This window comes from Triturus cristatus, chromosome 9 (assembly GCF_964204655.1).
Source record: "Triturus cristatus chromosome 9, aTriCri1.1, whole genome shotgun sequence".
Lineage (NCBI taxonomy): Eukaryota > Metazoa > Chordata > Amphibia > Caudata > Salamandridae > Triturus > Triturus cristatus.
In genome coordinates, this window is record NC_140592.1 from 220,231,511 (window position 1) to 220,259,424 (window position 27,914).

At 43.2% G+C, this 27,914-nt stretch overlaps 1 protein-coding gene across 2 annotated transcripts in view; it reads left to right on the plus strand.

Annotated features, from left to right (window-relative positions):
• LOC146797644 (monocarboxylate transporter 2-like) overlaps window positions 1–27,914 on the plus strand; it is a 133,675-nt gene that overhangs the window by 23,919 nt on the left and 81,842 nt on the right. For both annotated transcript variants that reach the window (XM_085624772.1, XM_085624771.1), the window contains exon 3: window positions 17,344–17,487. In XM_085624772.1, coding sequence (XP_085480898.1) covers window positions 17,344–17,487 — 144 coding nt within the window. The remainder of the gene's footprint in view (window positions 1–17,343; window positions 17,488–27,914) is intronic.

The window sequence follows — 27,914 nt, forward strand, 5'->3', positions numbered from 1 at the left end:
ATCTAACATTTTTGTTGGTAAATGTACTTTTTATTGTTTAATTTATCAAGTGACCATCAACATTCACAATATTGAGCAAAATCATGTATGACCATGTCCCTGATTCTCTCTTTTTGCTGTCTCATCAAACTTTCAGCCACATTATGTTCAAAATACAATTGCCCTGGTAAGTATCTTGAACACAATTCCTTCTCCTCAGGATAGTAGGAAAACACAACAGGAAAAGAGATTCTAGGGGATAACACATCTAAGAGTCCTCAGTACAAATAATATTTATATAATTTAAAAAGGAAATTTAATCTTTGTAAAAAAAGACTTAATTCCAGTACCTCATTTAGTTCTTTATTCGTGCTACACATCTCAATGTTAAAAAATGCTGAACAGAGAAAACCTCAGCCTCAATTCACCAAGCTTCATGGATTCTGCATCTCTTCATGCACAAATGCTATTAGACGTTCAGGATCCCTAGCTTACTACCTAGTCCCTGTTTTTCCCTTAGGGATATGCGAGGTCCCTTATTCACCCTACCTGAAAACTAGGATGATAACAACATATGCTTGAGCAGAATTATGTTTCCGTGCCGCCTGTTAATTTCTATTGTAAAATTGTACTTTCAAATTCAGTCCATTTAACTACTACTAGTCACCAATTAATGTTGGAGATTTCCTGCTTTTCCAGTACATTGCTACGCCCTGCCTGCCACCGATGTAGGAGGAACCTGCCGTCTGATTCTGGCCAGCTGTTACAAGTGTGCAAATCACTTTCTTGATATCCCTTTTCCCTGACCTGGGAGTTTGGATTTTAATTGCCGGGAATTATGACATACCAGTCTATTCTTCATTTTAGATAAAGCACCACCTAATTTTTATACATAATATCATTGAGAATAGAAGCATTTACTTAATTTGGGAGTTATTACACACTGATCGATCCTTTACAGGGCGCAGTTTAAATCCGAAACATAATATATTGAGGAAGGAAGCATTCCATATTTATAGTTCGGGTTGCTATGAGGACTACTGCATAAACACCAACAATAGAACAGATCCATTTGCCCTGAAGAAGTCCTTCTGCCAAGGACGAAATGCGTCGGCTGTGTTTTGATCATCCTTATCATGTTTTAAAAAACTCCATTCAATAAAAGGAAGAATTTAGAAGAACAATTGTGGACATGGATTATATTTAACTCTTTGTCTAAGTCAATTTATGGTGCACCTGTGCTGTTTCTTCAAATTGTTATATTCCTGTACTGGAATTACAATGTGACTTTCAGTCAGTCAGTGTGCACACATCTCTCTGGGTAGCTCCAGGTTGTACCTATATAAACTGGGGATACCAAGTTAAGTGCTGAGACCTATAGGGTTCCACTGTCTAGTCTTTCTGATTGTTCAGGATCCCTAACTTACTACCTAGTCCCTGTTTTTCCCTTAGGGATATGCGGGGTCCCGTATTCACTCTACCTGAAAACTAGGATGATAACAACATATGCTTGAGCAGAATTATGTTTCCGCGCCGCCTGTTAATTTCCATTGTAAAATTGTACTTTCAAATTCAGTCCATTTAACTACTACTAGTCGCCACTTAATGTTGAAGATTTCCTTCTTTTCCAGTACATTGCTACTTGCTGCTCTGCCAACATGAATGCCAGTGTAATACATTTATTTGTGATGCTTTTTGCTTTAGTGTGCGGGTTGTGAGCTGTTGCCAATAATTCTGCAAATTGGGACAGTCCCATGTCATGTGAAAATAACTGCCATTCGTTTTTGATACCTAGGTCAACTCGCCTGCATGCTCATGAAGCATTTGTTTATTCATTCAGGAGTGATATGGGTACTATGCAAATAGTTGAACTGTAATGGCTTGAACCTGGCATTGACGGATACGTGGGCAGTGTTGGCTACTATGAGTCCCAATTCTTCATCGTCTTTCTCCTTTCATGTGTCCTCTTCCCATTTACTTTTGAGGTTGTCTAATGTCCCTTCCACCTGCTGTCGCATGGCTCAGTATAGTTGCAACAGTGCTTTGGTTTGCCCGTTATCATGCATATAACATGCATCCCCTTATGTATTGGGTATTCCTCATTTCTTGTTTTCCATATACTGCAGCTGTTGCTAATTGCTCTGTACAGCAGGAACTGTCTTGTGGTAATGCTCTTCAACAAGATCCTGAAAGGGTCTCCTCACGACTCTTTCAAATAAACCTCCCAACTGAGTCACTCTTCCCATTCATGCAGCTCTTCCAAAACTTCCCGTATGTCAAAGCTCCATCATTCACAGGAGTCGGACATCTGGTGAGTAATGGTTTTGTGTTCTAGTTAAATATAGGCCCACCCCAACTATGGACAAGGGAGGCTAAGTTTGCTGGATGAGTTTGTGTTTTTTGTTTCATGCTTAATGAAATAGCTGCTAAGTCTGATATAGTGTTTCCCAGTTTCTACTAGCTACCCTCATTAGTCTCTCATTCATTCACCCCGTCGTCTTTAAAAATTGTGCAGCTATATATTATAATTCTTAGTACAGCATTGCTAGATCTCCTTCTTTCGGTAATTTAAGTTTTGCTAATGCTACTCTACATTTTGCTCACCCCCATATCAGGTCAGTGAACATTTTATTTAGCTACCTGAATACGCATCAAGGTATGTTTATTGCCAATGTTGTGAACACGTATAATGGTCTTTGAAGGATCATCATCTTAGATATCGCTGTGCTCCAAAGAAACAAGAGAGACCGTGTGTTCCAGAAATTAAACCCCGGTCTCATTGCTACCATTTGATGACACTTCCGTCTAATATATGACATTTTCATCTAATATATTCGACTCAGATCTGTATATTTGTTCTCTTAAATATTTTAACATGGTTTCCTCCTATCTTAATCTTTGTGCCAACTATAACCGGAAGCTAGATCCTCATATACTAGAAATATGCTTACTTTGCTCCAGTTCACTCTGAGCCAAGATAATCTACAAAAAGTCTCTAGTGCCTTATTAGTTGTGCTATGTGTGTTTGCACGTAATGTAAGATCATGTCGTTGGACAACAGTGAGTTGTAGTGTCCCTGACCGCTGATCATTTATCCTAGTCTCTCTCAATTTGATATATCTCCACTCCCTGCCCTTTTCCTCCCTCCAATTCTCTGCTTCTTTAGCAGCTAGGAATAATTTTGAACCAGCCTGTGTCTGATCTTCTTGCTTGCACATGCTGGTCCCTCCCAGTAGGTAATGTGTGAACAGTAATCATAGTCTTAAAATCATTTGCCTTGAAACTCAGCTAGCATTGCAGGACCCTTGAATGATCTTCTGATATTTCTGCCTGGTCCAGTGCATATTCCACATGGGCCAGTGGTGGACATTGGATACAATCTCGGTCTCCCTGGCCCCGTCAGAGCAAGCCCACTCAGTCTCTCAGTACTTGCAAGGGTGTAGTTTAACTCGCTGACCTCCTTTTGGCATCTCAAAATCTATCTGTTGCTTGTTTGTTGCTTGCCGGGCTTTGCATTTCAGTGCCTAAATTCTGTGTTTTTCTCACCTTCCTCTCCCCCCCCCGTTCCATGCCCACTGAAGATACCTTGCAATGTGCTACATTTTGTATCTCCAGGTCTCATCTCCACAGTCCCTGCTGCTACTTGTTCTCCTGCCAGTGTCAAACTCGGGGGGCAATTGGAGGGCCTGCTCTTTCTGCCACCCCCTCACCCAAGGGGTGTCTCTCTGCTGTGGCTTTCCATTTGACTCCTGCCATGGAGTCTCTACAGTTAGCAAACCTTCACCTCCGCTGGGGCTGGTGACAGCATGGAAGGTTGTTGTTCTGCGGCATCTGTTTTCTTAAGGTTCCTGTGACCGGTTTGAAGCATCACCGCAACCTTCCAGCTCCGGTCACCATCTTAGTTTCTCATTGAAGGGCACTCACCTTGATTGTCTCTCGTCTGGCAGGCTCCTGGGTTTTTAATCGTTGAGTCCTGTACCTTGCTGCTCCCAGGGTACACGGCTGCCCACCATTGGCAGAATTGTGGTGGATGTAGGCAGCCTCACTGGACCCTCTGTAATTAGCTTGTTACTCCATCTTGCTCCCGGCTTCACCAACACATTATACCTTTTGTTGGTGTCATTCTTAGAAATCACATAATTTCATCAGAGCACATTTTGTTTTCCTTTTTCCAAGACCCCCCCCCAAAAAATCTGCTTCATTTTGGCTATTTCCTAAGATCTCTCCAGGGAAATTCACAACACCTGGGTAACCCCAACCCGTGGAGATCAAAGGACACAAATTCCACCTAGATGACTTTTGTGGAAAACGGTTATGAAGACTTTACCACTTTACCACAGATTGCCTTAAATATCAAAGCAAAAAAGTTGACAGCAATGGGGCCTAGGGAGTTAGAGAGGGGTAAGGAAGCCTCAGCACCTAAGTGGTGAAACTATTTATGGAGTTCTGCAAAGGTCCGAAGCTTTGATTTGGGGAATATATATTTTAAACACAAATCGCATCTCAACCAGAAAAACCTTAGAGGGCAAAGATCAAAGGCTGATATGTTCCAACCCATAGGGACGTTTTGCCTGAGAGCTAGCCCACCCACATCCAATGCACCAAAAGGCATGGAGGGAAGTATGCCAAATTGCAAGCATGACTTTTATAGTAGGAGTGCACCTGGGGGAGTGAGACCCTCTAAATATAATTTAATGAAAAATAATCGGCCATAACCCATCTTTCATCCAGTAAATCACTTCCATATCTCCACTCACGCTCTGGTCCTGTCACTCCTCTGCTCCTCATATACTTCTTAATCTGGTTAGCGCCCTTTCAGCTCACTCATGCTCTCACACTCAATAGCTTCTCTGGCTATGACAGTATTCTTCTTTCACAACCACATCCTCACACTCAGTGTCAATGACCGCATGGGTGTATGCCACATGACAATTCACCATCCTGCTTAGTGATTGGTCTGTTACAGCCACCCGCTGTCAGTCATTCTGTGTGCATGAGTGAGGGACTAGCTGATACTCTGCGGATGAGAGATTGAGTGACACTGTTTCATCCATGTCGTGAGGCATCGTGCTCAGTTACATACTTCCTCATTATAATATGCTGTGCTTGATGTCCATGAACCACTTACTGGTACCAGTAACTTTTGAGGTACACATTGCAGACCCTACCATTTTCTGTGCATGATACTTGTACTGCGAACAATATTCAGTAACAATTTAATCCAACATCTGATGGACCTACTGACCTGTACACTAGAAGCCTGTGTTAATACAATTGCCAGTGGTCTCAAAACCTCTGACAGCCTAATGCTATCTGTAAAAGTCTAGATATTTTATTTCTCCCTCGTGCACTTTAGTCTGTCTGTGTGCTAGTCTTTTACTATAAATATGGCACTTGTTATATATAGGCCATGTGCCTAAAACTTATGGATCAATAAAGCAACTGATAGTTTAGACTTTCCTCATAGCAGATCTGATTTACCTGAGATTGTAAAGATGTATGTAACATTGATGAAACCTCTGAGTCTGGATTTAGTTTGCTTCTGTATTACTAATGAATATAAGGATATCCCCATTGAAGCTATGTCTGTGTTTGCCTTTAAATTGTAATATCTTTGGATTAATGGACCTTCAGGAGAAGGCAATTAGATTTTACTTAGCCAAGTAGTACAGTATTTGGCCCTACTGAGTCCAAGGCAATCATGCTAGCTTGAAGCCCAGCTTGGGGGTCCAAAGTCCCTTGTGTATTGCTTCCTCCCTCCCTTTTGATTTGCCACTGGCTCCCTGGTTGAAAAAGAAGTTAAGAAAAAGGAAGACACTGCTTTCGCTCCCAAGCAATGACTTCTGACATTTGTGAAAATTGATGTGGAAGCAAGTTGACAGACGTGGCTTGAAAATAATTCTTTTTGGATTGTCGTTCTTTGGAGAGTTGATTGTAGGTCTGCTAATAATAAGCTTGTGATTAATACATTACTTGCCTAGCATGTGAACTAATCTGATGTCTTTTACTATGTATTGACATTCAAGGCCTAATCATCTCCCTATAAGCTTTAGGGAGGAACCTATAAAACTGCTAAGAAGAGAAGTGCTGTTCTTGTCTGCATCCTTGCTGCCCTAAATATTTGATGCCAAAGTTGCATCCTACTCCCTGGCACATTTCAAGGCCCAGTGGAGTCTTTGATGTACTAATACCAGACTATTTCCTGTTAGGGCTAAGATGCCTGTCATACTGTTTTTTTGTTTGGCAGTTATGTAAGTTTACAGAAACAGAAACATCTCCAGCAAGATACCCTATAAGGAAGGGGCTGTGACCTTAGATCTGAACCTAGGCAGAGGTGGAAGGATTTCTGTAACTGCTGGTAAAGTCTGTGGTCAGTATTAAAGTTATCTGAAACTTAATTTGAGTGATACGACTGCTACTGCTCAATCATCACACCTGAGAATCGTTATGGGCCTAGCAACATTACCTTTTCCCTTCCTTAGCTAGTGGACCCTTTTGTTGAGTCTTTTTTTGTGTTCCAAACTTCCGTATCCATTGCAGTTTAATTGTTTTTTAAATTCTTAGGAAATTTATATCCAAATCAGACCCTTTTTTGGTTTGTGGCGAGGGTCTATTTTTGTTAAATTCATACTGTTCAGGAGATTATCATCCCTCCAAACAATATTTATTTTACCCTTTGTCAATTTTTATTTAAACTTGCTTATTTTCTTTTTTGATCTCTAGCCTTTTGTTTTCCGTTCTGTCATTTTTGAGGTATAGCGTTATTAAACTTTTACTATATATTCATAAAATATTCTTATGCACCTTTTAAGTTCTTTATTTCATAACAGCATTGATATTTGAGTTGGTATTGGTTAGAAATTGTGTTATTAGTTGTGATGGATTTAAATCCTTCATAAGCAATAAATCTGCAGTTGTCTTTTTACTGGTAATCAATTACCCCATTGTACCACTTGACTCTCTGGGTAGTGAAGCAGAGCAGCCCAAGACCTACTCATGGGATGTGGTGTGGGCTAGTTACCCCAATTCACTGGTACACACCAACACTGGATATAAAGTATTGTCCAGTCAGTGCTTCTTCTTTGAAAAATAAATAATACTTTTATCACACACACAAATAAATACTTTGCATTAAATTGCAAATATATACATCAGGTAGATGGAACTACCTCTGGTGACACCTTCGTATCAATCAATCAATCAATCAATCATAGGCATTTGTATAGCGCACTGCTCACCCGGAGGGTCTCAAGGCGCTGGGGGGGGGGAAACGCTACTGCTCGAACAGCCAGGTCTTGAGTTGCTTCCTGAAGGCGAGATGGTCTTGCGTTGTCCGGAGGTGGATGGGGAGGGAGTTCCATGTCGTGGCTGCCAGGTAGGAGAAGGATCTTCCTCCGGCGGTGGCTCTGCGGATGCGGGGGACGGTGGCGAGAGCAAGGCTGGCGGAGCGGAGCTGGCGGGTGGGCTTGTGGAAGGTCAGGCGGCTGTTGAGGAACTTGGGGCCCAGGTTGTGGAGGGCCTTGTGTGCGTGGGTGAGGAGTCGGAACGTGATTCTTTTGTTGACGGGGAGCCAGTGCAGGTCTCTCAGGTGTCCGGAGATGTGGCTGTGTCGGGGGATGTCCAGGATGAGTCTTGCTAAGGCGTTCTGGATCCGTTGGAGTTTCTTCTGGAGTTTGGCAGCGGTGCCGGCGTAGAGGGCGTTCCCGTAGTCCAGCCGACTGGTGACGAGGGCCTGGGTGACCGTCTTCCTGGTCTCGGTGGGGATCCAACGGAAGATCTTTCGAAGCATGTGCAGGGTGTTGAAGCATGAAGACGAGACGGCGTTGACTTGTCTGGTCATCGAGAGGGAGGAGTCCAGGATGAAGCCTAGGTTGCGTGCGTGGTCCGTTGGCTTGGGGGTGGCTCCCAGGGCGGGGGGCCTCCAGGAGTCGTCCCAGGCGGAGGGTGATGATCCCAGGATGAGGAGCTCCGTCTTGTCTGAGTTCAGTTTCAGGCGGCTGTTCTTCATCCATTCGGCGACGTCTTTCATCCCTTCATGTAGGCTGGCTCTGGCGGCGTCCGGGTCACTGGTGAGGGAGAGGATCAGCTGGGTGTCGTCGGCGTAGGTGATGATCTTGAGGTTGTGTTGACGTGCGATGGTTGCGAGGGGGCTCATGTAGACGTTGAAGAGGGTGGGGCTGAGCGATGACCCTTGTGGAACGCCGCAGATGACTTCGGTGGCCGCTGACCGGAACGGGGGGAGGCGGACTCTCTGGGTTCTTCCGGCGAGGAATGAGGTGATCCACTCCAAGGCCTTCTCCTGGATGCCGGTGTTGTTCACGCGCTGTACCAGGGTGCGGTGGCAGACAGTGTCGAACGCTGCGGAGAGGTCCAGGAGGATGAGGGCCGCAGTTTCCCCGTTGTCCATTAGGGATCTGATGTCGTCTGTGGCTGCGATGAGGGCGGTCTCCGTGCTGTGGTTTGCTCGGAAGCCGGATTGCGAGTAGTCGAGGGATCCGTTGGTCTCGAGGAAGGCGGCTAGCTGTCTGTTGACGGTCTTCTCGATGACTTTGGCAGGAAACGGGAGGAGCGAGATGGGGCGGTAGTTCTTGAGGTCGGAGGGGTCTGCAGTTGGTTTCTTCAGCAGGGCACTGATCTCGGCGTGTTTCCAGCACTCCGGGAAGGTGGCGGTGTTGAAGGAGGCGTTGATGATGTCGCGGAGGTGGGGTGCGATGATGTGGTTGGCCCTGTTGAAGATGTGGTGTGGGCAGGGGTCCGTAGGGGATCCGGAGTGGATGGTGTTCATTGGGTGTGTTGTGTCTTCGGTGCTGACTGGGGTCCAGGTGCGGAGGGTGGCGGTGGGGGGCATCGGTTCGGTGGTGGGGTTCGTGGTTGGTGGGCCGAAGCTGTTGTGAATGTTGGCAATCTTGTCGTGGAAGAAGGCTGCGAGGGAGTCGCAGAGGTCTTGCGAGGGAGTGATGTCATTGTTTCCGGCGTCAGGGTTGGAGAGCTCTTTGACGATACTGAAGAGTTCCTTGCTGTTGTGGGTGTTGTTGTCCAGTCGTTCCTTGAAGGCTGTCTTCTTTGTGGCGCGGATCAGTTGATGGTGTTTGCGGGTGGCGTGTTTGAAGGCCGTCATGTTGTCTGTGGGCTGGTTGGTGCGCCAGGTGTTCTCCAGGGAGCGGCAGTTCTTCTTGGAGGTGATGAGTTCGTCGGTGAACCAGGAGGCTATCTTGCTGCCGCGTCTGCTGGGGGGGTTCTTCTTCAGTGGTGCGAGGGCGTCTGCGTAGTTGGTGATCCACTGTGTGAGGTTGTTGGCGGCTTCGTTGGGGTCCGTTGAGCTGGTGGGGGGTTCTGGCTGAGGAAGGTGGTGAGCTGGTCGCCGGTGATCTTGTTCCAGCTCCTGCGGGGGGCTTGTTGAGGGTGGTGGTGGGTCGTCGTTTTACTGAAGCTGAAGTGGACGCAGCTGTGGTCAGTCCACTGGAGATTGGTGGAGTGGCTGAAGGTGACGTATTTGCTGGATGAGAAGACTGGGTCAAGCGTGTGGCCGGCGTAGTGGGTGGGGGTGGTTACCAGTTGCTTGAGTCCGAGGTTGTCCAGGTTGTCCAGCAGAGCAGTGGTGTTGCGGTCCTTGTTGTCCTCCAGGTGGAAGTTGAGGTCCCCCAGGAGGATGTAGTCGGTGGAATTGATGGCGTGCGGGCTGACGAAGTCTGTGATGTCTTTGCTGAACTGTGTGCGTGGTCCCGGTGGTCTGTAGACGAGGGTGCCTCTGAGCGTGGTCTTGGGGCCGGTGTGTATCTGGAAGTGGAGGTGTTCGGCAGAGGTGAAGGTGTCATCGGAGTTGGTCGTGATGCGGATGGTGTTCTTGTGGATGATGGCGATGCCTCCTCCTGTCTGGTTGACGCGGTCCTTCCTGGTGATTTTGTAGCCTTCCGGGACGGCGATGGCGACGTCGGGCACTGAGGAGGCGTTCATCCAGGTTTCCGTCAGAAAGGCGATGTCTGGTGCTGTCGAGTCGAGGAGGTTCCAGAGTTCGATGGCATGCCTGTGAACGGAGCGGGTGTTGAGCAGGATGCACATCAGGTGTTTGTTGCTGGGGCTCGGTTTAGCAGGTGCGGTGTTGGGTCGGAGGCCGGTGAAGCGGCAGGTCAGGCAGGTGAAGGGTCCGTGGTTGCGTCTCGGGGTGGCTCGGTAGCAGGCGGTGTTTCGGCCGGCGTTGAGTGCGTGGAGGGTTTTGGCGTCGTAGATGTGCAGGGTGTGCTGGCGAGGGCGAGGACCAGGGGGTCTGGCGCTGGGCGCGGTCTAGGCGCGGACGGGCGCAGACGGGCTTACCTTAGGCGGACCTTCGGCGCACCTTCGGCGCTCAATCGGCGCTCCCGCTGCGTGCGTCCGCTGCGCGGTTGCTCTGGGGGCGTCATAAGTAAGGAGCCGGGAGGGAGGAGCAGCTGGGTGGCGGGAGCGGGGCGGCGAATGGAATCACAGGGGGGCGGGGACGCAGGGAGGCAGCGCTGGAAATTCCAAGAAGCAGCGGGCAGCGGGAAATTCCCAGGAGCAGCGGGAAATTCCCAGAAGCAGCGGGCAGCGAGCGAAGGAATCTGCAGGCAGGAGGCGGCAAAGGCAGGCAGGAATGGCAGCAGTGAGTGGGGCGACCAAGCCCTGTGGAGGGCTGAGCGGTCACACATTATACCCCTAGTGGATCCGGATCCCTGTGACCACAATACCCCCCACCTATGCCAGATACAGCATCACACTATTAGGGGGTGTCATTATACAGATGGGTAAGGGTTTTGTCAGGGGGTCACCACATTAGTCTTAGTAAAAGCAGCCACATGTCATGTGTCAAAACTGCATCTCCATGGGAAATGACTAGAACATTTTATTTTGCCAATAAAGCTTTAAATTCAAACATGTTTAACTCCCCATGCCCCAGAGCCTCCTGGCTCTTGGAAAGGTACCTTTACCTCAGCGGAGGAGCGTCGCCTCACTGCTTCGAAGCATTGCAAAGAAAAAAAAAAAAAGTATTATATCGGAGTGTTATCATTTTATATTTTGTAATGTAGTTGCCACAAGGTTAGGGCGGGGTGGGGCTGAGTTCACCGCGTCACAGGGAGGAGTGGTTGATCCACTCTAAAGTGCGCATAACTGTTTGGCCTGCTCTCTCAGGCCGGCTAAACAGCCATGCGCACTTTGCATGTTCTCCACCCAGGCTGCATTACAGCCTGGGTGGAAAACATGCCCAGGCTTCCACTCCCTCTCTGAGCACTGAACCACAGCACTCAGTCCAATTATGACGCTGCTATCAGAAACGTCTTGATTGGCTAGGGGAGTCTGGAACCCTGGGTGCTTCCTGTTCATGGTTCCTGAGAGAGGCGGCGGCTGGCAATGGTGGCAACCAACAGGTAAGTTGTATTTCCAAACCCCACAGCCACCTTACTCTGCCACAGTCACCTACCAGCCGCGGCTGCATATAAGTGAGCCGTCATCACTAACCTTGGAGAGACCCATACTAGTCCTGGAGATCAGCCGGAGTCAAAGTCCCAAAGTACATCCTTGCAGTGTATCAGGTGGCTTCTCCTTTAGTGGGGTATCCTGTCACCATTGTCGCTCACAGATCCATTGTGTTCCCATCTGTCTGTCCCTTGTGCAGGGGTGATTACATGGGGGTGGAAAGTTTAAGAAGCCAGACACCCCAGGCCAATTATAGGATCTCTCCACCCCTGTTCCAGGCCTCCTGCACAGCATTCTGGGACAAATCAGTACAGCGACATCAAGGTGTCTGTAGAAAGAGCTCCCTTGAGAGCCTCAGCTCCACACCTTTATGACACAGCTGCCTGATCCCTTCCCACCAAAACGTCAAAGGAGAGCTCCTTCTGGGTTGTCTCCAGTGGTCCAGCCCTCCACCTTTGTTCTTGTGCCTGGGCTATCCCAGCCCAGGTGCAGTGTGACAAGCTAATTATAAGCTGAAGATATCCTCCCCACCTCTTTTTTCACAAACTGGGTCAGACACTGTTAAATCTCTTATTGTGTTGGGAGGCATTTGATCCCTCTGCTGGAGAACAGAGTAAATAACTTGTAGTGGGGACAAAGACCTGGAACCTGATTCTGAGTTTAGCGTGGGAAATATGGCAAATCTTAAAGTGCCATAAGGTGTTTATGTGGAATGATGGGACTGTAAATTCACAGCCAGTGTGAATGTTATCTCCATATTAGTGCCTCGCTGGACCCCATAGGCCTAAGTGGAGCAAAACTGTAATTTAGAGCACACTTCGCCTTTAACCTGTACTTAGTGTAAGCTCCATAGACCGTCAGTAATCACTATAGACCGACACTATGAATGTCTACTCACATTATAAGGCCCACTCTGGGTAAGCACCAATCCCTGTAGACTCCCTTCTGTGACAGGCTAACTGTGTGTAGATACTAGGCTGGGCAAGATGGTAGTCTCACACTTGCAGCCTGAACACATGCGTACATGTGTGTGTTTATGTGTAACCCACTCAGAGCATCTTACCCTAGCTGCAAAGCAGTGCCCTTCTCTTAAAAGACAGACACTTGCGGTTAGCATGCTTCGTCCAATTACAGTACATTTATTGTGAGTGAGACTCACCCACAGTCTGTCAGTCAATTCACTTTATTCGATACTTATGCAATAAGATCATAAAAGTATACGTAAACACAGTTAAAAAGAACATCCATACAAAAGTTAATTTAACAAGCGATTTAAAACAGTATTCAATTAAAAGTTCATTGTGTTCACTGTTCTAAGTCCATTTGTAAAAACCTAGCTGATATAGACAAAGGTTTACAATTCATTCTTGGGTATTGCACAATCGCCTGATCTTCCATGATTAAATTAAAAAAGTTGCCACAGAAAAGCAAAACCTAAGGTCAGACAAAGATTGTAAAAAGTACATTCCTACACAACATTGTTTAAGATGATATTTACACGTCAGTAGCAATATAAATCTTTTGCGAGGTGCCAAATAAAATTTACAAAAGAAGAAAATGTGCAAATTTGATGAAACCCCATCTAAGGGACAGAGTGGTAAGTCATTTATGGAATAAATTCCAGCTGGATGGGCCGAAATACATGGGATAATATTCAATCTAAATCTAATTAAAAAGAATCTATGTCGTGAATTTGTCACAGTAAATAAATATGAAGATGTCCCTTCCTGTGCCAATGATCCCTCTAAATATAATTTAACTGATACTTTTGTGAGGCTTGTTATCAATCTTTCATTGGCCCTTTGTTTAAGAAAGCGGGATTTTATCTCCTGTTTTGAAATATTAAGGCAATCACTATGGGAAACAAATAGATGCTCTAAGCCAAGAGAGGAGAGTGGATTTGATATAAGTGATCCACGGAATCCTGTGGGCATATTCCAGAAATAAGCAGTCTTCAATTAGCTTTTGGGTTACATGGATGGATTTCCTTCTCCAAATGGAGTGCCACAGGATGATTGGAGCAAGGTAGTCAAAAGTGAAAAATGCAAGGGGACAAAGTTGTTGTAACCCATTTACTACAATAGTGCTAAGCAACCTTGCATCTCTGCAAGTGTATGTGATTGAATTCTGTTGTTGTAACTAAAACATGAACATGAGGACATTCTTTGGGAGACTTTGGTTGGTGTCCGTTGAGTCTCCCTGCTCAGGAGCTTTGTCATAGCACACATTATCCCCTTTGGCTGCTCTCTTTCCTCATGCTGTTAGATGGATGTCTTACTGGGGTACAAAAAGACTCTAGGGCATGAGCATGTACATTCTATTGAGCAGCTTGTGGAAGGTTGGCACAAATGCTTGCTAATAATATAGTTATGGGATTAGCATTCCTTAGGTGATATATAATTGGAACTCACAGAACCTTCAACCACTTTCAAACTAAGAGTTAGAAATACTCACTGACCTCTGAAACATGATTCTGATGTATATTTCATAATTTCCTATACCAACTGTCCTATAATCCCAGTGAGAAATGGTTTAATAACGGATATGTGTATTTTCTAATTATCTCATCCATCTAATATTAAAAAATGTCCATGAAAATAGAGGTCTGAAACGGAGGCAGAGATTGTATTGATTGAACCGGTTTATCTTACTGCCATGGAAAAACATACTCCATCCTACTCATCATTTAAAAGTTTAGAACTATCATGCATGATCCTTTCTTACAGCATCTTAATAAAGCAAAAATATACAATTTTCCAGCTTTAAATTCCTTAATGAAATTTTAGAACCCAATTTGCATATACAGATCTTAGCACCAGATGTCTTGCTTATTGGAGTCTTCGGCATTTGGGTTTAGGCAAAACAACAGCCTTCCAACAGATTGACTTAAAATGTGAGCAAACTGAATCTCACTCAAGTATTTTAACAGATCTGTATTGGAGTTCCTTTTTCTTTAAATCAAAATGACAAAGCTCAATGACTCAGCTGTACACAATACTACCTAATGTGTATAGCTACATGTTTAACCTAATTATCTGAAATCCCCCTTCACAACTTTGAAAACCATTCCAGAGGAAGAAATAACTAAGCATTAAATATTAAGTCATGTATTCTGCCAATGTAACCTTACTCTGAATTCAGCATGAAGCAAGATTGCATTTGGTGTGACCTCGATGAATAATTGGTCTTTGTTGATAACTGAAGTCCATGGTTAATTGAAATGAAAAATTATAACCCCACTCTAACAGAAACCCAGAGTAGACCTCAAGTCTCACAAATTATCACTCAATGTGCAATTTTTGGTATATGTTGAACAGTAGTAGAATCTTGTACATCACTTCCAGCCACGCCTTTGTCTTGAGAAATGAGCAGAATATGCTCTGGTGGACATCGAAGTGGAACTCCCTACCACACTCAACCAAGGCTAGCAAGATGTTCTGATTCTCTTTGATCTCTTTACTTCTTAAGACACCATTGATTACAACATACTTATGGCAAGGCTGAAAGAACAGTTCAGGATCATTGGAAGTTCTTAAAGTTCTTAAACTGAATTAGTTTATTCCTCTGTGTCAGAACTCCACAAGTAAGGGTGGATTCTTCCAAATGATTCAGAATCGATCATAGTCTGGTGTCCAACAATGTATAACACTGTCTCTTCTTCTGTATAACTGTTGCATTGGTCTGTTGTCTCAGTTTCTATTCTAAACATTACATTGTACCTCTGACAGTACATTACACTACTTATCTCACCTGTAAATCGCCCTCTGGCCTAAAACTCACTCCCCCTACCACCGTGAAAGCTAAAACAATGGGAACGTTTTCAGTGTAGACCTTTCATTTGCCACCAGATCAGAGCTGTGGTTGGTGGTATTAAAGGTCACCTAGACCAATGCACAGTTATCTTTGCAGACCTCCCAAAGAAACTAGGCAGCAGATTTCATTGATTCCAAAACAAAGCCTCCAAGCTGTGTCTCAAAGTGCAAATAAATGGCCATGCCAAGTGAGCTTTCAAAATATTCTGGATCAAATGTAAGCCAGTGTGCATTATCAAAGAGGCCTATATATTAAACTCTGCTGATGGAACATTATTATGACCTAGCATATTTAACTCTGCTGACTGATCATTACAACCCAACCAATAAACTTTGTTCCACCTAATTGCACATTATCTGCCTACTCCCCTAAAATCAAACAGAAGCACTGTTATTGATCCTTTAGCAATACATGACCCCCAACCATCAAAATACTGTAGGTTTACAAGCAAGGCTGATTACTTTTGATTCAAGAAACTTTTTTAAACTGGACTCTTCCAGAAATCATATGTTCCTGAATCCAACTTTTCTGAGTAACTAGTTCAATGGATGCAAGTTGGTAATTTTGAAACCTGGAGTAGGCCACTGCCTGGTTGCTTTTTGTTCTGCCAGTGCAGGGCATGAAGTTAGCGCAGAGTTACAACTATAGTTTTCAATACTCCTAGATAAATAAATCTGTTGGAAAGTGGAACGAGAATAGATTGGGTTTTAAATTCATAGGTGTGTGTCCATGGAGGGAGAGATGGTTCCAAAATCTTAGAAAACTTAAATAAGAGCCCTTATTGCAAATATTTTGCTTTCTGAATATTCTCATGACTAGTGTGACTGCTGCTTATATGGTGGGTTCCCCAAGATTTCATCGCCTTCTTTTTGATTTAATGTGGTTTATCAGTGGCTACAGCTTTTTCCCTCATGCAGGGAAATTTGAATTTAATCCTGGTTGGAAGGGGAGTCAAGTTGGCATTTATAGTGTGGAGTGAGATACTTAAATGCAGAAACCGCAAGTGGCATTAAGGAATGCTTCCAAATGAAGTTCTAGAAATCCTGAAAGGTCAGCGAGGAGGCCATTCCTTAACTCTGACCCATATTCTAAATAGTGTGGAAATACTGATGTCACATGTATTTGCTACTCCAGAAAGGATATTGTGGAATTATGAGTTTTCACCTGGGAGTGCCTTAAGAAAATGGTAATAACTGAAAGAAGCAGTTACCACTCCCAATTCCCATAGGAATTCCACATTTTCAAGTTAGCACTCCAGGTCTTCATTAAATATCTTTCCACTTGATATGATCCATCTCATTATGACGTCTGTATTGCATTGACAAATAAATCTCCAGTTCGAATTGTTTATGGTTAATTTACTTTATACCTTTTATAACTGTTCTAGTGTTTCACGAAACTAGCCCCCTAAAACCTACACTTAGTGCCTAATTATGCATTTAGCGGTGTGGAAGCAGGGCAGCACACCGCGGCCCTGCTCCCACTCTGCCAAACTCCACTGCAGATTGCCTGCCGGATTACAAGTTGTAACCCGGGCAGGCGGTCCTGCGGTGGTTGTTCCACGGCGCTGCCTTTCAAAAGCTCAAAGGAGAGCCTTAAAAAGGAAGCTGCAGCGTGTTCCAGGACAGTATGGACTGTAAAGTCTATGCCGTGCTGGAACAGGTAGTGCATGCACACAGGAGGGCAGATGATGTGTCCCCCTGCATGCATTCCAAAGGCCCTGAAGCAACAGTTGACTCTCCACCACGCTTTTCTTGGCTGTCAAAAAAGGGTGGCTGACAGCTAACTTGTAATATGCTTGGCAGTGCCACAGAGGCAACATCAAGTATATTGCGGCCTCAGACCGCCGCACCAGGGATCGCGGATCCCTGCCTGTTGCGGCGGTTCTAATGAGGTACGACTGCCGTAGTTGTAATATGACGGTCGGACCACTGGTGCCATTTCATTTGCAATGCTGTGTCAGTTTACATATTTGTCATGTAATGATGCCATTTATAACTTTTTGAGTTGCATATCTATATTTACAACGGCCACCACCAGTTGCTTACTGTGAAAATAAAGTATTAACTGATTCACAAAATGCATGCATCAAACTAACACTTGTATCTTTCTGTATTTCATTAGGTCCCATTAGCAGTATTTTAGTGAATCGTTACGGTAGCAGGCCCGTTGTTATCCTTGGAGGACTCCTTTGTGGAACGGGGATGATATCGGCATCCTTCTGTGCAAATATTCTGCAGCTCTATATCTGTGTTGGAATAATTGGAGGTAGTAATTATTTTCATCTAATCAGTTATTCTATTTTAAGAATCCGCATGATTTGTAGTTTCTATCACCTTTGTGCAAATGTTGAAAATGTATAACTAAGAAGGCTATATTGAATGCCATCTCTACTATTTTGTTGTGAATCTCCACAATGGAGCAGTTATATTTTGGTTTCAAAAGGTGTTCCTCTGGAGCTATCTGATTTTGCATCAACGGTGACTTTCTGCACTCTTATTTTTATTTATCGCACATAACCTTCGGGTGGCACTTCATATAGATTTACTATTCCCAACTCCAGATCTACTACGTACCTTGAAGATATATACATCGCCACAGTACATATATGTGGAGTTAGGTATAGAAAATCTATACTTATCTTTCGATATTTTGGATTCAATATTTTGTTCTCGGTATTCTTGTACCTTGATATTCCAGCTTCAATATTCAGCCGGGACACCTCAATCACTTCATATACAAAATTCGCTTTGGCTTATATCAATACATGTTTCGCAGACGTCCATTTTATCAAGGCTGGGAAAACAATATAAGGGTCTTCTTAATTGTGCATTTAGGAATGATTAATTGTCTAATATGCATAACGGTTACCTAGTTTGTATTTTTAAGTGAAACGGTGTAAGGCAACAATATTTAACATTCATTAACCAATTACAGTGACAGTTATTTAGAAAAGGATTTTCTAGAGTTTCCTCCACAATTTCCATTTTACCTTTTTATCATCTAGCCAAGGTCCATGACACTCAAAAAAGCTCAATGTAGTCAAAGCTGTGCTATTAATGTTTTTGATAATCTCATAGATTTGCTGTTAATGAACTAATTCAGGCAGCAAAAAACTAAGTTCGAATGTATGGCTGATTGTCAAGATGAGTTCATTGTTATGTGTTAGGAGGCAGTTGACTGTCATTTCTCAAAAGACAAACCTTTGGGAATCAAACGTGTCATTGCTGTTCTGCAATTGCACAATCGATGTACTAACAGACCGGTTGTGAATAGTGGGTGCAAATCACTCACCTACTTTGTAAGTTATTTTATAATGCAAGCATGTACTAAAATAATGCATCACAAGATTTCCAGATTCCGGGGGCATCAAAACATACTGACTAAATAATAATAATTCGTTCTTATATTGTGATTGCTAATGAATACATGCATGATGTTTTGTAAGGAATGTCAAACATACAAAAGGTGATTGGAGGAATACTTGCAATAAGTCTAACCACTGGCAGTCACTCTGGGTAACATTCAAACCCATCATTCTTTTCTCCACCATGCCACCACAGTTTGGCACTAGCAATATGCAAATCAATCTCGACACTACTCCACGAGGAACAGTTCATCCCGAACTGCCAGGCCATGTCTTCTCCGAATCGGAACACAAGCAACCTAAGATCGGATTTGACCTGCTTGGGACTCATCAGTTGGCTGCAGCTTGGCTCCAGTGGCACAGTGAATGAATGCATTTGAATTGCGAAAGCCCACGAGTATCCAAGGGTGTCTTAAACTAGAACTCATAGACAAACTAACCCAAAAATGTATGAGGTTAAAATGATGATAACAGCCAGGATTTCAGCTGTTTACAGAAACTGGAAAGAATCGACTGGCTTTTAAGATGCAGTGGCTGTTTATTCCTAAGCAGAAAGGTGGTATATACAAAGCTGCGGCCACCCCAAGAAACATTCTTTATCCTGGGGACAGGGAGTGAACATAAGGCAGCAGATCTCAATCTTCTATTTCGTTGATACCATTGAAATTTGCTTGCAAGATAGTCATGTCAACCACCACCGTGCAAGGCCTTATGTGCCAAGCAAAGTGCCTTACATGCAACCATTTTCTTTACAGTAAGTTAATGAAGCTTCCCTAGGGCATTTACAGCAACTTGTGTTTAGAAAGATTTTTAAGAAGATGGACAGCAGCATTCTGAAGCATCTGAAGCTTTTTGAGTATCAATTGTTTAATGCCCATGTAGAGGGCATTACAATTATCGATCCTGGATAGGACGAGAGCGATAGCCACCAATTTTTGGAGCTGGAAAGGAATGAAAGGCAACACCTTCCTCAGAGACATCAGCTTCAAGAAACGAGAAGATGTCAATTTATTAATTTGTTCCCTAAAAGACCTCTCCGCATCAAAAACGACTCCCAAGATTTCTTACTGTGGAGACTAACTGCGAGAGAGCCAATGACCTGCGGCCACCATGAATGATTCCAAAAGCTGGTCTCGTTCCCAAAAATGAGAACCTGTGTTATGTCTGAATTTAACTTCAGACAATTCATTGTCATCCAGTTGGCAGTGGCATTCATACATTTGCTAAATCTGTTGGCAACCTCCTCCATGTTGCTTGAGATAGATACCACAATCTTCGTCTCATCAGCATAAGCTACTGTGGCGAACCCATAAGAGTGGATCTGCTTAGCCAAGTGCACCAGATAAATGTTCAAAAGCGTGGAGCTCAGTGATGTCCTCTGGGATAGATCACAGGGAAGAGAGAACCATTTACAGTTAAACTCTCCATGCTCCACAGACTGCTCCCTATCGTTCAAAAATGATGAGAGGGTATCCTGCGCTGAATCAGTAATTCCATTTTCTGTCAGGTGCTCTAACAGAACAGTATGGCTGACTGGATCAAAAGCGAGGGAAAGATCCAAAAGGACCACCACAGTGAGCATGGGTTTCCCGTCTGTGCATATCCTTGCCACTTAGGGTGGCACATCAAACACAAAAAAGGTGTTGGGAGGAATGCTTTCAATAACTCTCTCCACTGGGTATCGCTTGTGGCATTTAATCTATTATTCTTTTACCAACCATGCTACTTCAGTTTGGACCCACCCATATGTAAATCAGTCTTGACCCTGCTGCAATAGGAAAAGTAGAGACTGAACTGACAGTCCAGGTCCTTCCTGAACTGGAACACAAACAATCCAAGACTGGTTTTGTCCTGATTGGGGCTCTTCTTTTGGGTGTTTGATATCCACCTTTGGTGACAAGGGGATGCCCAGATGTGGGTCCCATGCTCACTGTGCCACTGTAACCAAGCTATACATGACTATTAGGCCCAGTTAGCTCAAAACCAGTGTTGGTTTGCTTGTGTTCCAGCTCAGAGATGACCTAGCATAGCTTATCTCAATTTTCACTGTTGCAGGCCCAGCTGTCTTAGGTGGGCAATCGGAGTGCAGATTTTAATAATAAGACTAACTGGGAAAGGGACATGGTAGAAAAATAATTTAAAAAACTATTTTTAATAGTTAAACTGGTGAAGTCAGGTTTCCTGAGCTTTCAGGATGCTGCAAAAGTGGGTAGGGATACCTCTGGGAACTCTTATCCCATTGGTTAGGGAAGACCCAGGATTCACCCTGACGTACTAGCTGGTGCAAAGCATACATATGGCACCTACAGGCCCCCTCTTATAAACACATTCTGGACTTGCAGACGACCCAAAGAGGACTGGGTCTGCTGTCTGTGACCGGAGAGGATCCCTGAAGGACTGGATCTGCTCCTCCTTGTACACAGGACAAAGAAGTGGACTGCAAGGGTCAGTTAGCGGTCCTTCTGAGTGGCTACTGGGACATGCTATAAGCTGCAAAATGCCTTTTCCCTGGACCTGGACTGAACCCTGCTGGTGGCTTCTTTGAGAGTGAGTCCTGGCCCGTCGGTCCTACCCCTAAAGCCCAGGAAGCCGTAGGAGCTGCTCCATTATCTTTGAAAAGTTGGAACTGAAAAGACAGTCAGAAGGTAAAATCATTGAACAGGATGAACCAGGTTGGTGTATCCAACCTGTGATCCATTGCACTCAGCCTGAAATTGGGCCCAGCCTCTTTGAGAATTAGGAAGTATGCAGAGTTACCACAGACCTATGATGGTTCCCCTGTAGACCTCTGTTGAAAGCAGCCAAAATCTCTGAGGAACAAATAGGGGAAATAAAAACTGCCAGAGGAGTATGACCAGGGATTACCAATACTCCTGCAATTTCTCATTAATAAGGGGATTTTCTCGTAGAACCTCAATTCCCTGTTGCTTCTGTACGAGCCACAGGTAATGGGAAATCCAGTTTTGTTAGACCCAGAGATGCAGAATTAACCCCCCCACACCTGGGGGCTGCATAATGAGACCCTCCATGTGTATATGAAGCAGCTTGTTCACCTGCAGTAGAGAAGAAAGCTATTCACTATTGTGTGTATATATATATACATACATACATATATATATCTATATATACACACTCTGAGCAGGGGGCTGAGTTTGGGCAGATTGAGCTAACGTTTTGTTGCTAATTCAGCAGCCAGGCAAATGTAGCGTGAATGAGGGGCTCAGAGACTGCAGAGAGATCCACCCCCCCATTCTCCCAAAATTCTAAATATCAAAACTCTTTGTATAGGTGCCATTACATTTTTGTAAAAATAAATGCATGAGAAGGATAGTGTGTGACAAAACTTGACAGTAAGTATGACTTTACACCCAATCTTAAATATATTCTTCTGCAAGCAGTCGTTTTTGCAAAGACACAGGTGTTCTGATGTGTAGCAAGAAGACACAAATATTAATAACAATTGCTGCCTTGAATATTGTGGGTTTGCACATTTGGTAACCATTACACATTTTGTGAGTTAACTGAGGGGCCATCCTATTCGCACCAGAATTCCTGGTAAGCAGCATGCAGTTATTTTAAAGAGGACCTTACCATTATAACCCCAGCAGCCTGTGATCTTAGGAAGTGCCCAAGTGGCAGACTCTAGATTGTCATGTGAAGATCTTTGACTTACATTAAAGTAAATGTCATAAGATCCTTTCCAAATCCTATTAAAGTTCATAAGATCTTTGAATTTTCAGTAAATGTCATAAGAACCTCTCCAAATCTTAACACAATATGCCAGTGGTGTGATACTGGATATGAGTTTATTATGTACAATGTTCCCCCCAAGAAAAGGGGTTAGGCACGGACTCAATGGAAGCATGTTTAAGAGAGGTCACTGAGCAATATTCTGACTGTATGGTTGTGTGTGCAGGCGATCCTAATGTAAGGATCACCTGAGATAAGTGTAGAATAGAGACCGTGATAAAATAGGACCATAGTTGGTGGATTTCTGATACAATATTATTTGCCGAGAGATCATGAAGGATAGTCAACCAGCATTACCTATTAGGGCTTAAGAAAGAACTGGTTCTTCAATGAAATCTATATCAATATTTGGGAACCATGTCTACATTTTTTTGCTCGTTCAGTATTGGAACTCACTATAAGAGCAACCATAAGAATCAGTGTTTTTTAATTATAGCTCTTTTTTAGGTCTCGCCTGCCCGCACCCTGCTTCAGATCCCTCGCAGACAAATCAATCAAGGCAGGGATCAGATCCCTCCACTGGCTCCCAGTCAGAGAGAGAATAAAGTTCAAAGCCCTTTGCATATCGCACCAAGCCTTTCATAGAGCGAGCCCGGAGATCAACCATTCTCTTCTCTCCCCTTACTGTCCCGGTAAAACTCTTCGCTCCACCAATGCATTTCTCGCCGTAGTTCCAAGAATTAAAAAAGCCAGAGCAGGTGGTAGGTCCTTTTCTTTGAACGCTGCCAGACTCTGGAATTCCCTTCCCTTCTCACTCAGATCCAACCCCATCCTTCTTCACTTCCGCAAAGAACTGAAAACATTTTTATTCAGAAACTAATCTCCTTCTATCTCCTGTCTCTAATCCTCCTTGTCCTCTCCTGGTCCCTCCTCAGAGTCTCTTTCCACTACTAGCGCCTGGACGCCCGTGGGCAGCAGATGCGCTCTATAAAAAACCTTTCATTTCATTTCATTTCATTCATTTAATTTCATTTCATAAACAGCTTTGGTGCCTTTAGGCAGACATATTGTTTACAATACGTAACCCCTTTCCTCATAACTGGATGGCTTTCTTGAATATCTCAATTGTTTCCTTCTAAATCAATGGCTTTCCCCCCTAATGTATTTGTTATAGTCATGAGCATGTTGGTCTCACAGTTGTCTAATTGCATGAATTGTATCCTTCCAATCCATTCTTCATGAGACTCTTTTATTTACTGTTGAAGGCTCCATGGGGGTGCACATGTTTTAGTGCTATCGCCTCCTGTTTCCTCTTTATCATGCCAACTATGTTTTGCTCCCTCATCCCTAAAGCTCTCATAAATATCCTTGTCGGTCAGCCTGAACTTGTGACTTTGACCCGGTCCAGCGTGACCTGATATGCACTAGTGGCACTTTGTGCCTTTTGGTGCTATTTTCTCGTGAACTTTAAAAACATCACAACTGTGGTTCTTTTGATTGGAGTCTTGCTGCTTTGGTGTCATTTTATATATTAAAGTTTACTCAATTTTTATAAATTGGTTTGAGTGTTTTTTTTTGTTTGAATGCTGTATAAATACTTCACACATTGCCTATACATTAAGCCTTGCTGCTTTTGTGCCCAGCTAACCGAAGGGTAAGTTCAGGTATATTTAGTGGCTCATATGGTTCATCCTGTCAAGAATTGTCTTTATTATATGAGTGGGACTTTCACCCCTTACAACTAAAAACTCAATTTCTTACAGTAAGTATATATTTATTAATCTTAACTCCACAATTATGTACCTTGAAGGAATAACTATTGTCTAAGTACATACATGTGAAGTTAATTATAGTAAATCTGTAGTTACCTTGTTGATATTTTGGTCACCAATATTTTTCTAAAATATTATGGTAGTACGATATTTAAAAGTTGAGGTTTTGACTGTGGTTTTTAGTGATCAATGGCCACTTTTTTTTGTTCTGAAGAATAATGCAATTATTACATTATTGATTGATGTCTAAATGGATTGTATCATGTGAGCCTCCTTCAAGTAGTAATATGTGATATGAGTCTGTACAATAAAGTCATTGTGGGGAAATCCCAGTATATGTTATGGTGGTGAAGTGGAGGTGCTATTGTGCTAAAAAGGGCTAAAGAGAACAGTTAGGAAATTGAGATATGCTGTTGTTTTGTTATAGGAATTACATTTTGTCTCCATTTTGGTTTTCCCTTCTAACTTAGCATCTTTTTGAGATGGTGGTTTGAACATGTTTTTCACTAACAAGACAAAATATCACGCACACATTTATTATGGTTAGATACTGTTGTTCTGTAGCCTGCTCTGTTAGTTTCAAGGACACATACTAGAACGCAATGTCCTTGCTTTATTTTGTGCCCGCAGGAGACAATTCCTCTGCATCTTTGGCAGAATGAGATACAGCTGGTATTTTATTATTTAAACAGTGTCCATTTTGAATTCAGGCATGGAGAGCTGTTAGTGAGATACAGCGCCGCAGGCCACAACATTCCTTCTAAGAAGGAAGATAGCTGCACAGGCAGAGGTGTATTGGCTTGTACACCTAGACGGAGAGAATTCATTAATACACTTCGGCTGGCTTCCTGATACATTAAACCAAAGCATGGGGTTATATCATTCTAACTGAGTCTAGCAGAAAGGTACTTCCACAATGCTCTCGCTAGTGTAGGGGTATTAGTGATAGATAGGAGTAATATTAGGAATAATTTACATGGTTGGATTGTTTGTAATTTTCACCATTCTAATAATGCTTATAACAATGATGTGTCTAATCTAATAATTGCAGTTCATGTTTTAATTGTAAGGTGTGGATGTTTTCAATAATCATTTGAAAATGTATTACTGGTTCTTCTTTTTGTTAAACCTTGGGCATGCAAAAGTGACCAACGAAAGGGTTAGATCTGTTTCCTTGAATCCCTTGGGATTAAGAGCAGTCATGTTTGAGGTTTCCAACATCATCTAGCTCTCTGGAGGTTAACGAGTTTAGATGCATTATTGTGAGCTAGTTGAGTCAACATTTACTGATGTTATAAGAAGACTCAGTCCCTGTATTATGACATTTTGTTGAACCAATCCACAGTTCTACTAAATTCGTAGGAACCATGTAACAGTTTATGCTAAAAAGTAGTTGTCAGGTAAGCTACTTAAAGCATAACAAATGGACAAAAACTTGGTGATATATAACATATTGCATATGAAACAAAATGATTGGATTAGACTTCATGAGGCTTTCATGAACAAGTATGATAAGCTGTTTTGGAGTTTGGTAAATCATAAGCTAGGAAAGAGGCTCCTTAGAGGCTCAGGTGATGCTGTTCCATAAGATACATAGGTCCTCATTAGGAATTTGTCGGAATAGACTGGGGTATTTACCAAAATGAAGTAATTACCATGTGTGGTAAATATTTTCTTATCCAAGCTATTAAAAGGAAATCGTGGCATACAGAATAAATGTTTAACACACCCAATTCTGCATGTTTTGCCTTTTTTCGTGGCCTTTTCCCCAGATAAATGTTCGACCTGCCAGAATTTATCAGGGCAAAATTGCGAGGGTGTGATAATTATCATACAACTCATTTGCCCGGGATCGGAATTTAGCTTTTAACTTGTAGTGAGGGCTTTACCATGAGCATATTCTATCTGTCTACAAGTCTCACTTTCAGAGACCCTTCGAAACCTATAAGTCAGAATTTTAACTGTGATGCTGTTGTTGAGTTGATCGACACATTAAATGCTCTGGCCTTGGGGTTAGATGGCCTTTACATCTTCCTTCTAAAATCTAAGCCATATTGCTGGGTTTCATTGTTTGTTGTTGTTTAACTGTGTGACAGTGGTTGGTAAGCCTCTAATCAGCAGGTCAGTATCAGATTTAAACCATGTACTCATAAAGTGTAGATGAGCTGACCCTTTGAAATGCAGAATATTAGTGCTGTGTAATCTATCGAAGATCTATGCAAAAATATTGGATGGAGGACTCTTGAAGTGGACTGAATCCTCTACCGTAAAGTTATAGACTGGTTTTCAATATGATTTGATTATGATACACAGTGCACTGGAGCTTGGAGAGCTGTGGGGATGAGAGCAGTGTGCTTCATTGTGCATTCACGGACTTTGCCATTGCTTTTGGTAACATCTGGCATATTTTGCTATAAAAAAAACAATTGAATTGTGGAGCCCCATGACACTTGAAATCTCGAATATGGGAATGATATCAGGGCAAATGGGCCACATTAAATTGATGTCCAGGACACAAATTCAGATACAATGGCGGGTTCCACTAGGGTAGAAACTGACTTCTCCCCCTGTTAAATTTATCCTTGTGCGATGTTGATCAGGAGTTTAGAGAAAGAGCTGATGCCCCCTAAAAGTTAGTGTCACCCCAAGTTTAGACTTTACTGCTACTAGTGAACCCCCAACACATTGATTTAAAGTTGCATCTGTAATTAAATTGTTAATACATTTAAATAAGATTCAAGTCATAACTTTTAGTGCCTCGGGTTTAGAGACTAAATGTATTCAGATGGTAATAAACTGATTTACAACACCTGCAAATGGTCAGGTATACTCTTAGGTAGAAGGATTTCCTGGAAGAAAGGCCAAGGGAAACACAGTGGCCCTGATGGCGGGCAGTGTGTACTTGCACCTATTTATAATACATCCAACTGAAGATGCTTACCAAAAAAAGTTAAGCTACCTTGGCAAGATGATCCCAATCCTATGTCATGGCTTGGCTCCTTTTCATACTTTATAAGATTGATGTTTTTGTTGCAAAAATATGGAGAAAAGTCCTGGGTGTTTAGATGTCAACCCAGAGTTGGCCAGGATAGCGTTCTGGGCAGAAAGAAATTTGGCACCCTTGCTGCTGCTTTTGAAGAAAATGTGAAGAAAAAGTGAATAAAATGACCTCTGAACACAAAAGAAAGCCCCTTTTGTGTTCAGAGGTCAGTCCCTGGCTGTCTACATCCAAATTGTGACTGGCCCTCAAACATCATAGCACCTCCACAGCTCACCTGAATCACTCGCAGATTAGCTTCTCATACTGGTGCCACTAGTGTTTGTTGGAGGGGAGTGGGGTTAATAGTGTGTGGCAGTAGGAAGAGAAAGGGAGATGGCAGGAAAAGAAAGCAGGCTGATAGGGTGTTAAATTAATTGCTTACAGCACTGTAACCAGGTGACAGGGAGTCTACTGTCTGCATGACCTTAATGGAGGCAGCTCCTTACGCCACCTCTGAAGATTGGAGCCCTGGACCAACTTTCCATCACTTTGTGCTGGACTGGAGCATAGCTAAGAATGTTGGAACGGTCCCTCATACTGTCTAGAACTGTTTCAGCATGATTACAGTGCTTTTTATACCTGGAGGCTGTTAACAATATATCAGAGCATTGGAATGTTGAGAGCTCTATTGAAAATAATGGAGTAGCTATGGGCTTATAATGACTGGTATAAGCCTGAAGCTGCAACATTCCAATGTGTTTCCCTTTTTAATTTAGAACATTCTACCCTTAGTTGGTGGGATTTTCTAATAGCCATATACCCTCGCCTGCAGCTGGGGTCTATAACTCTGGTTCAGAGACTTTGGCAACCGTTATAGCTCTCAGTA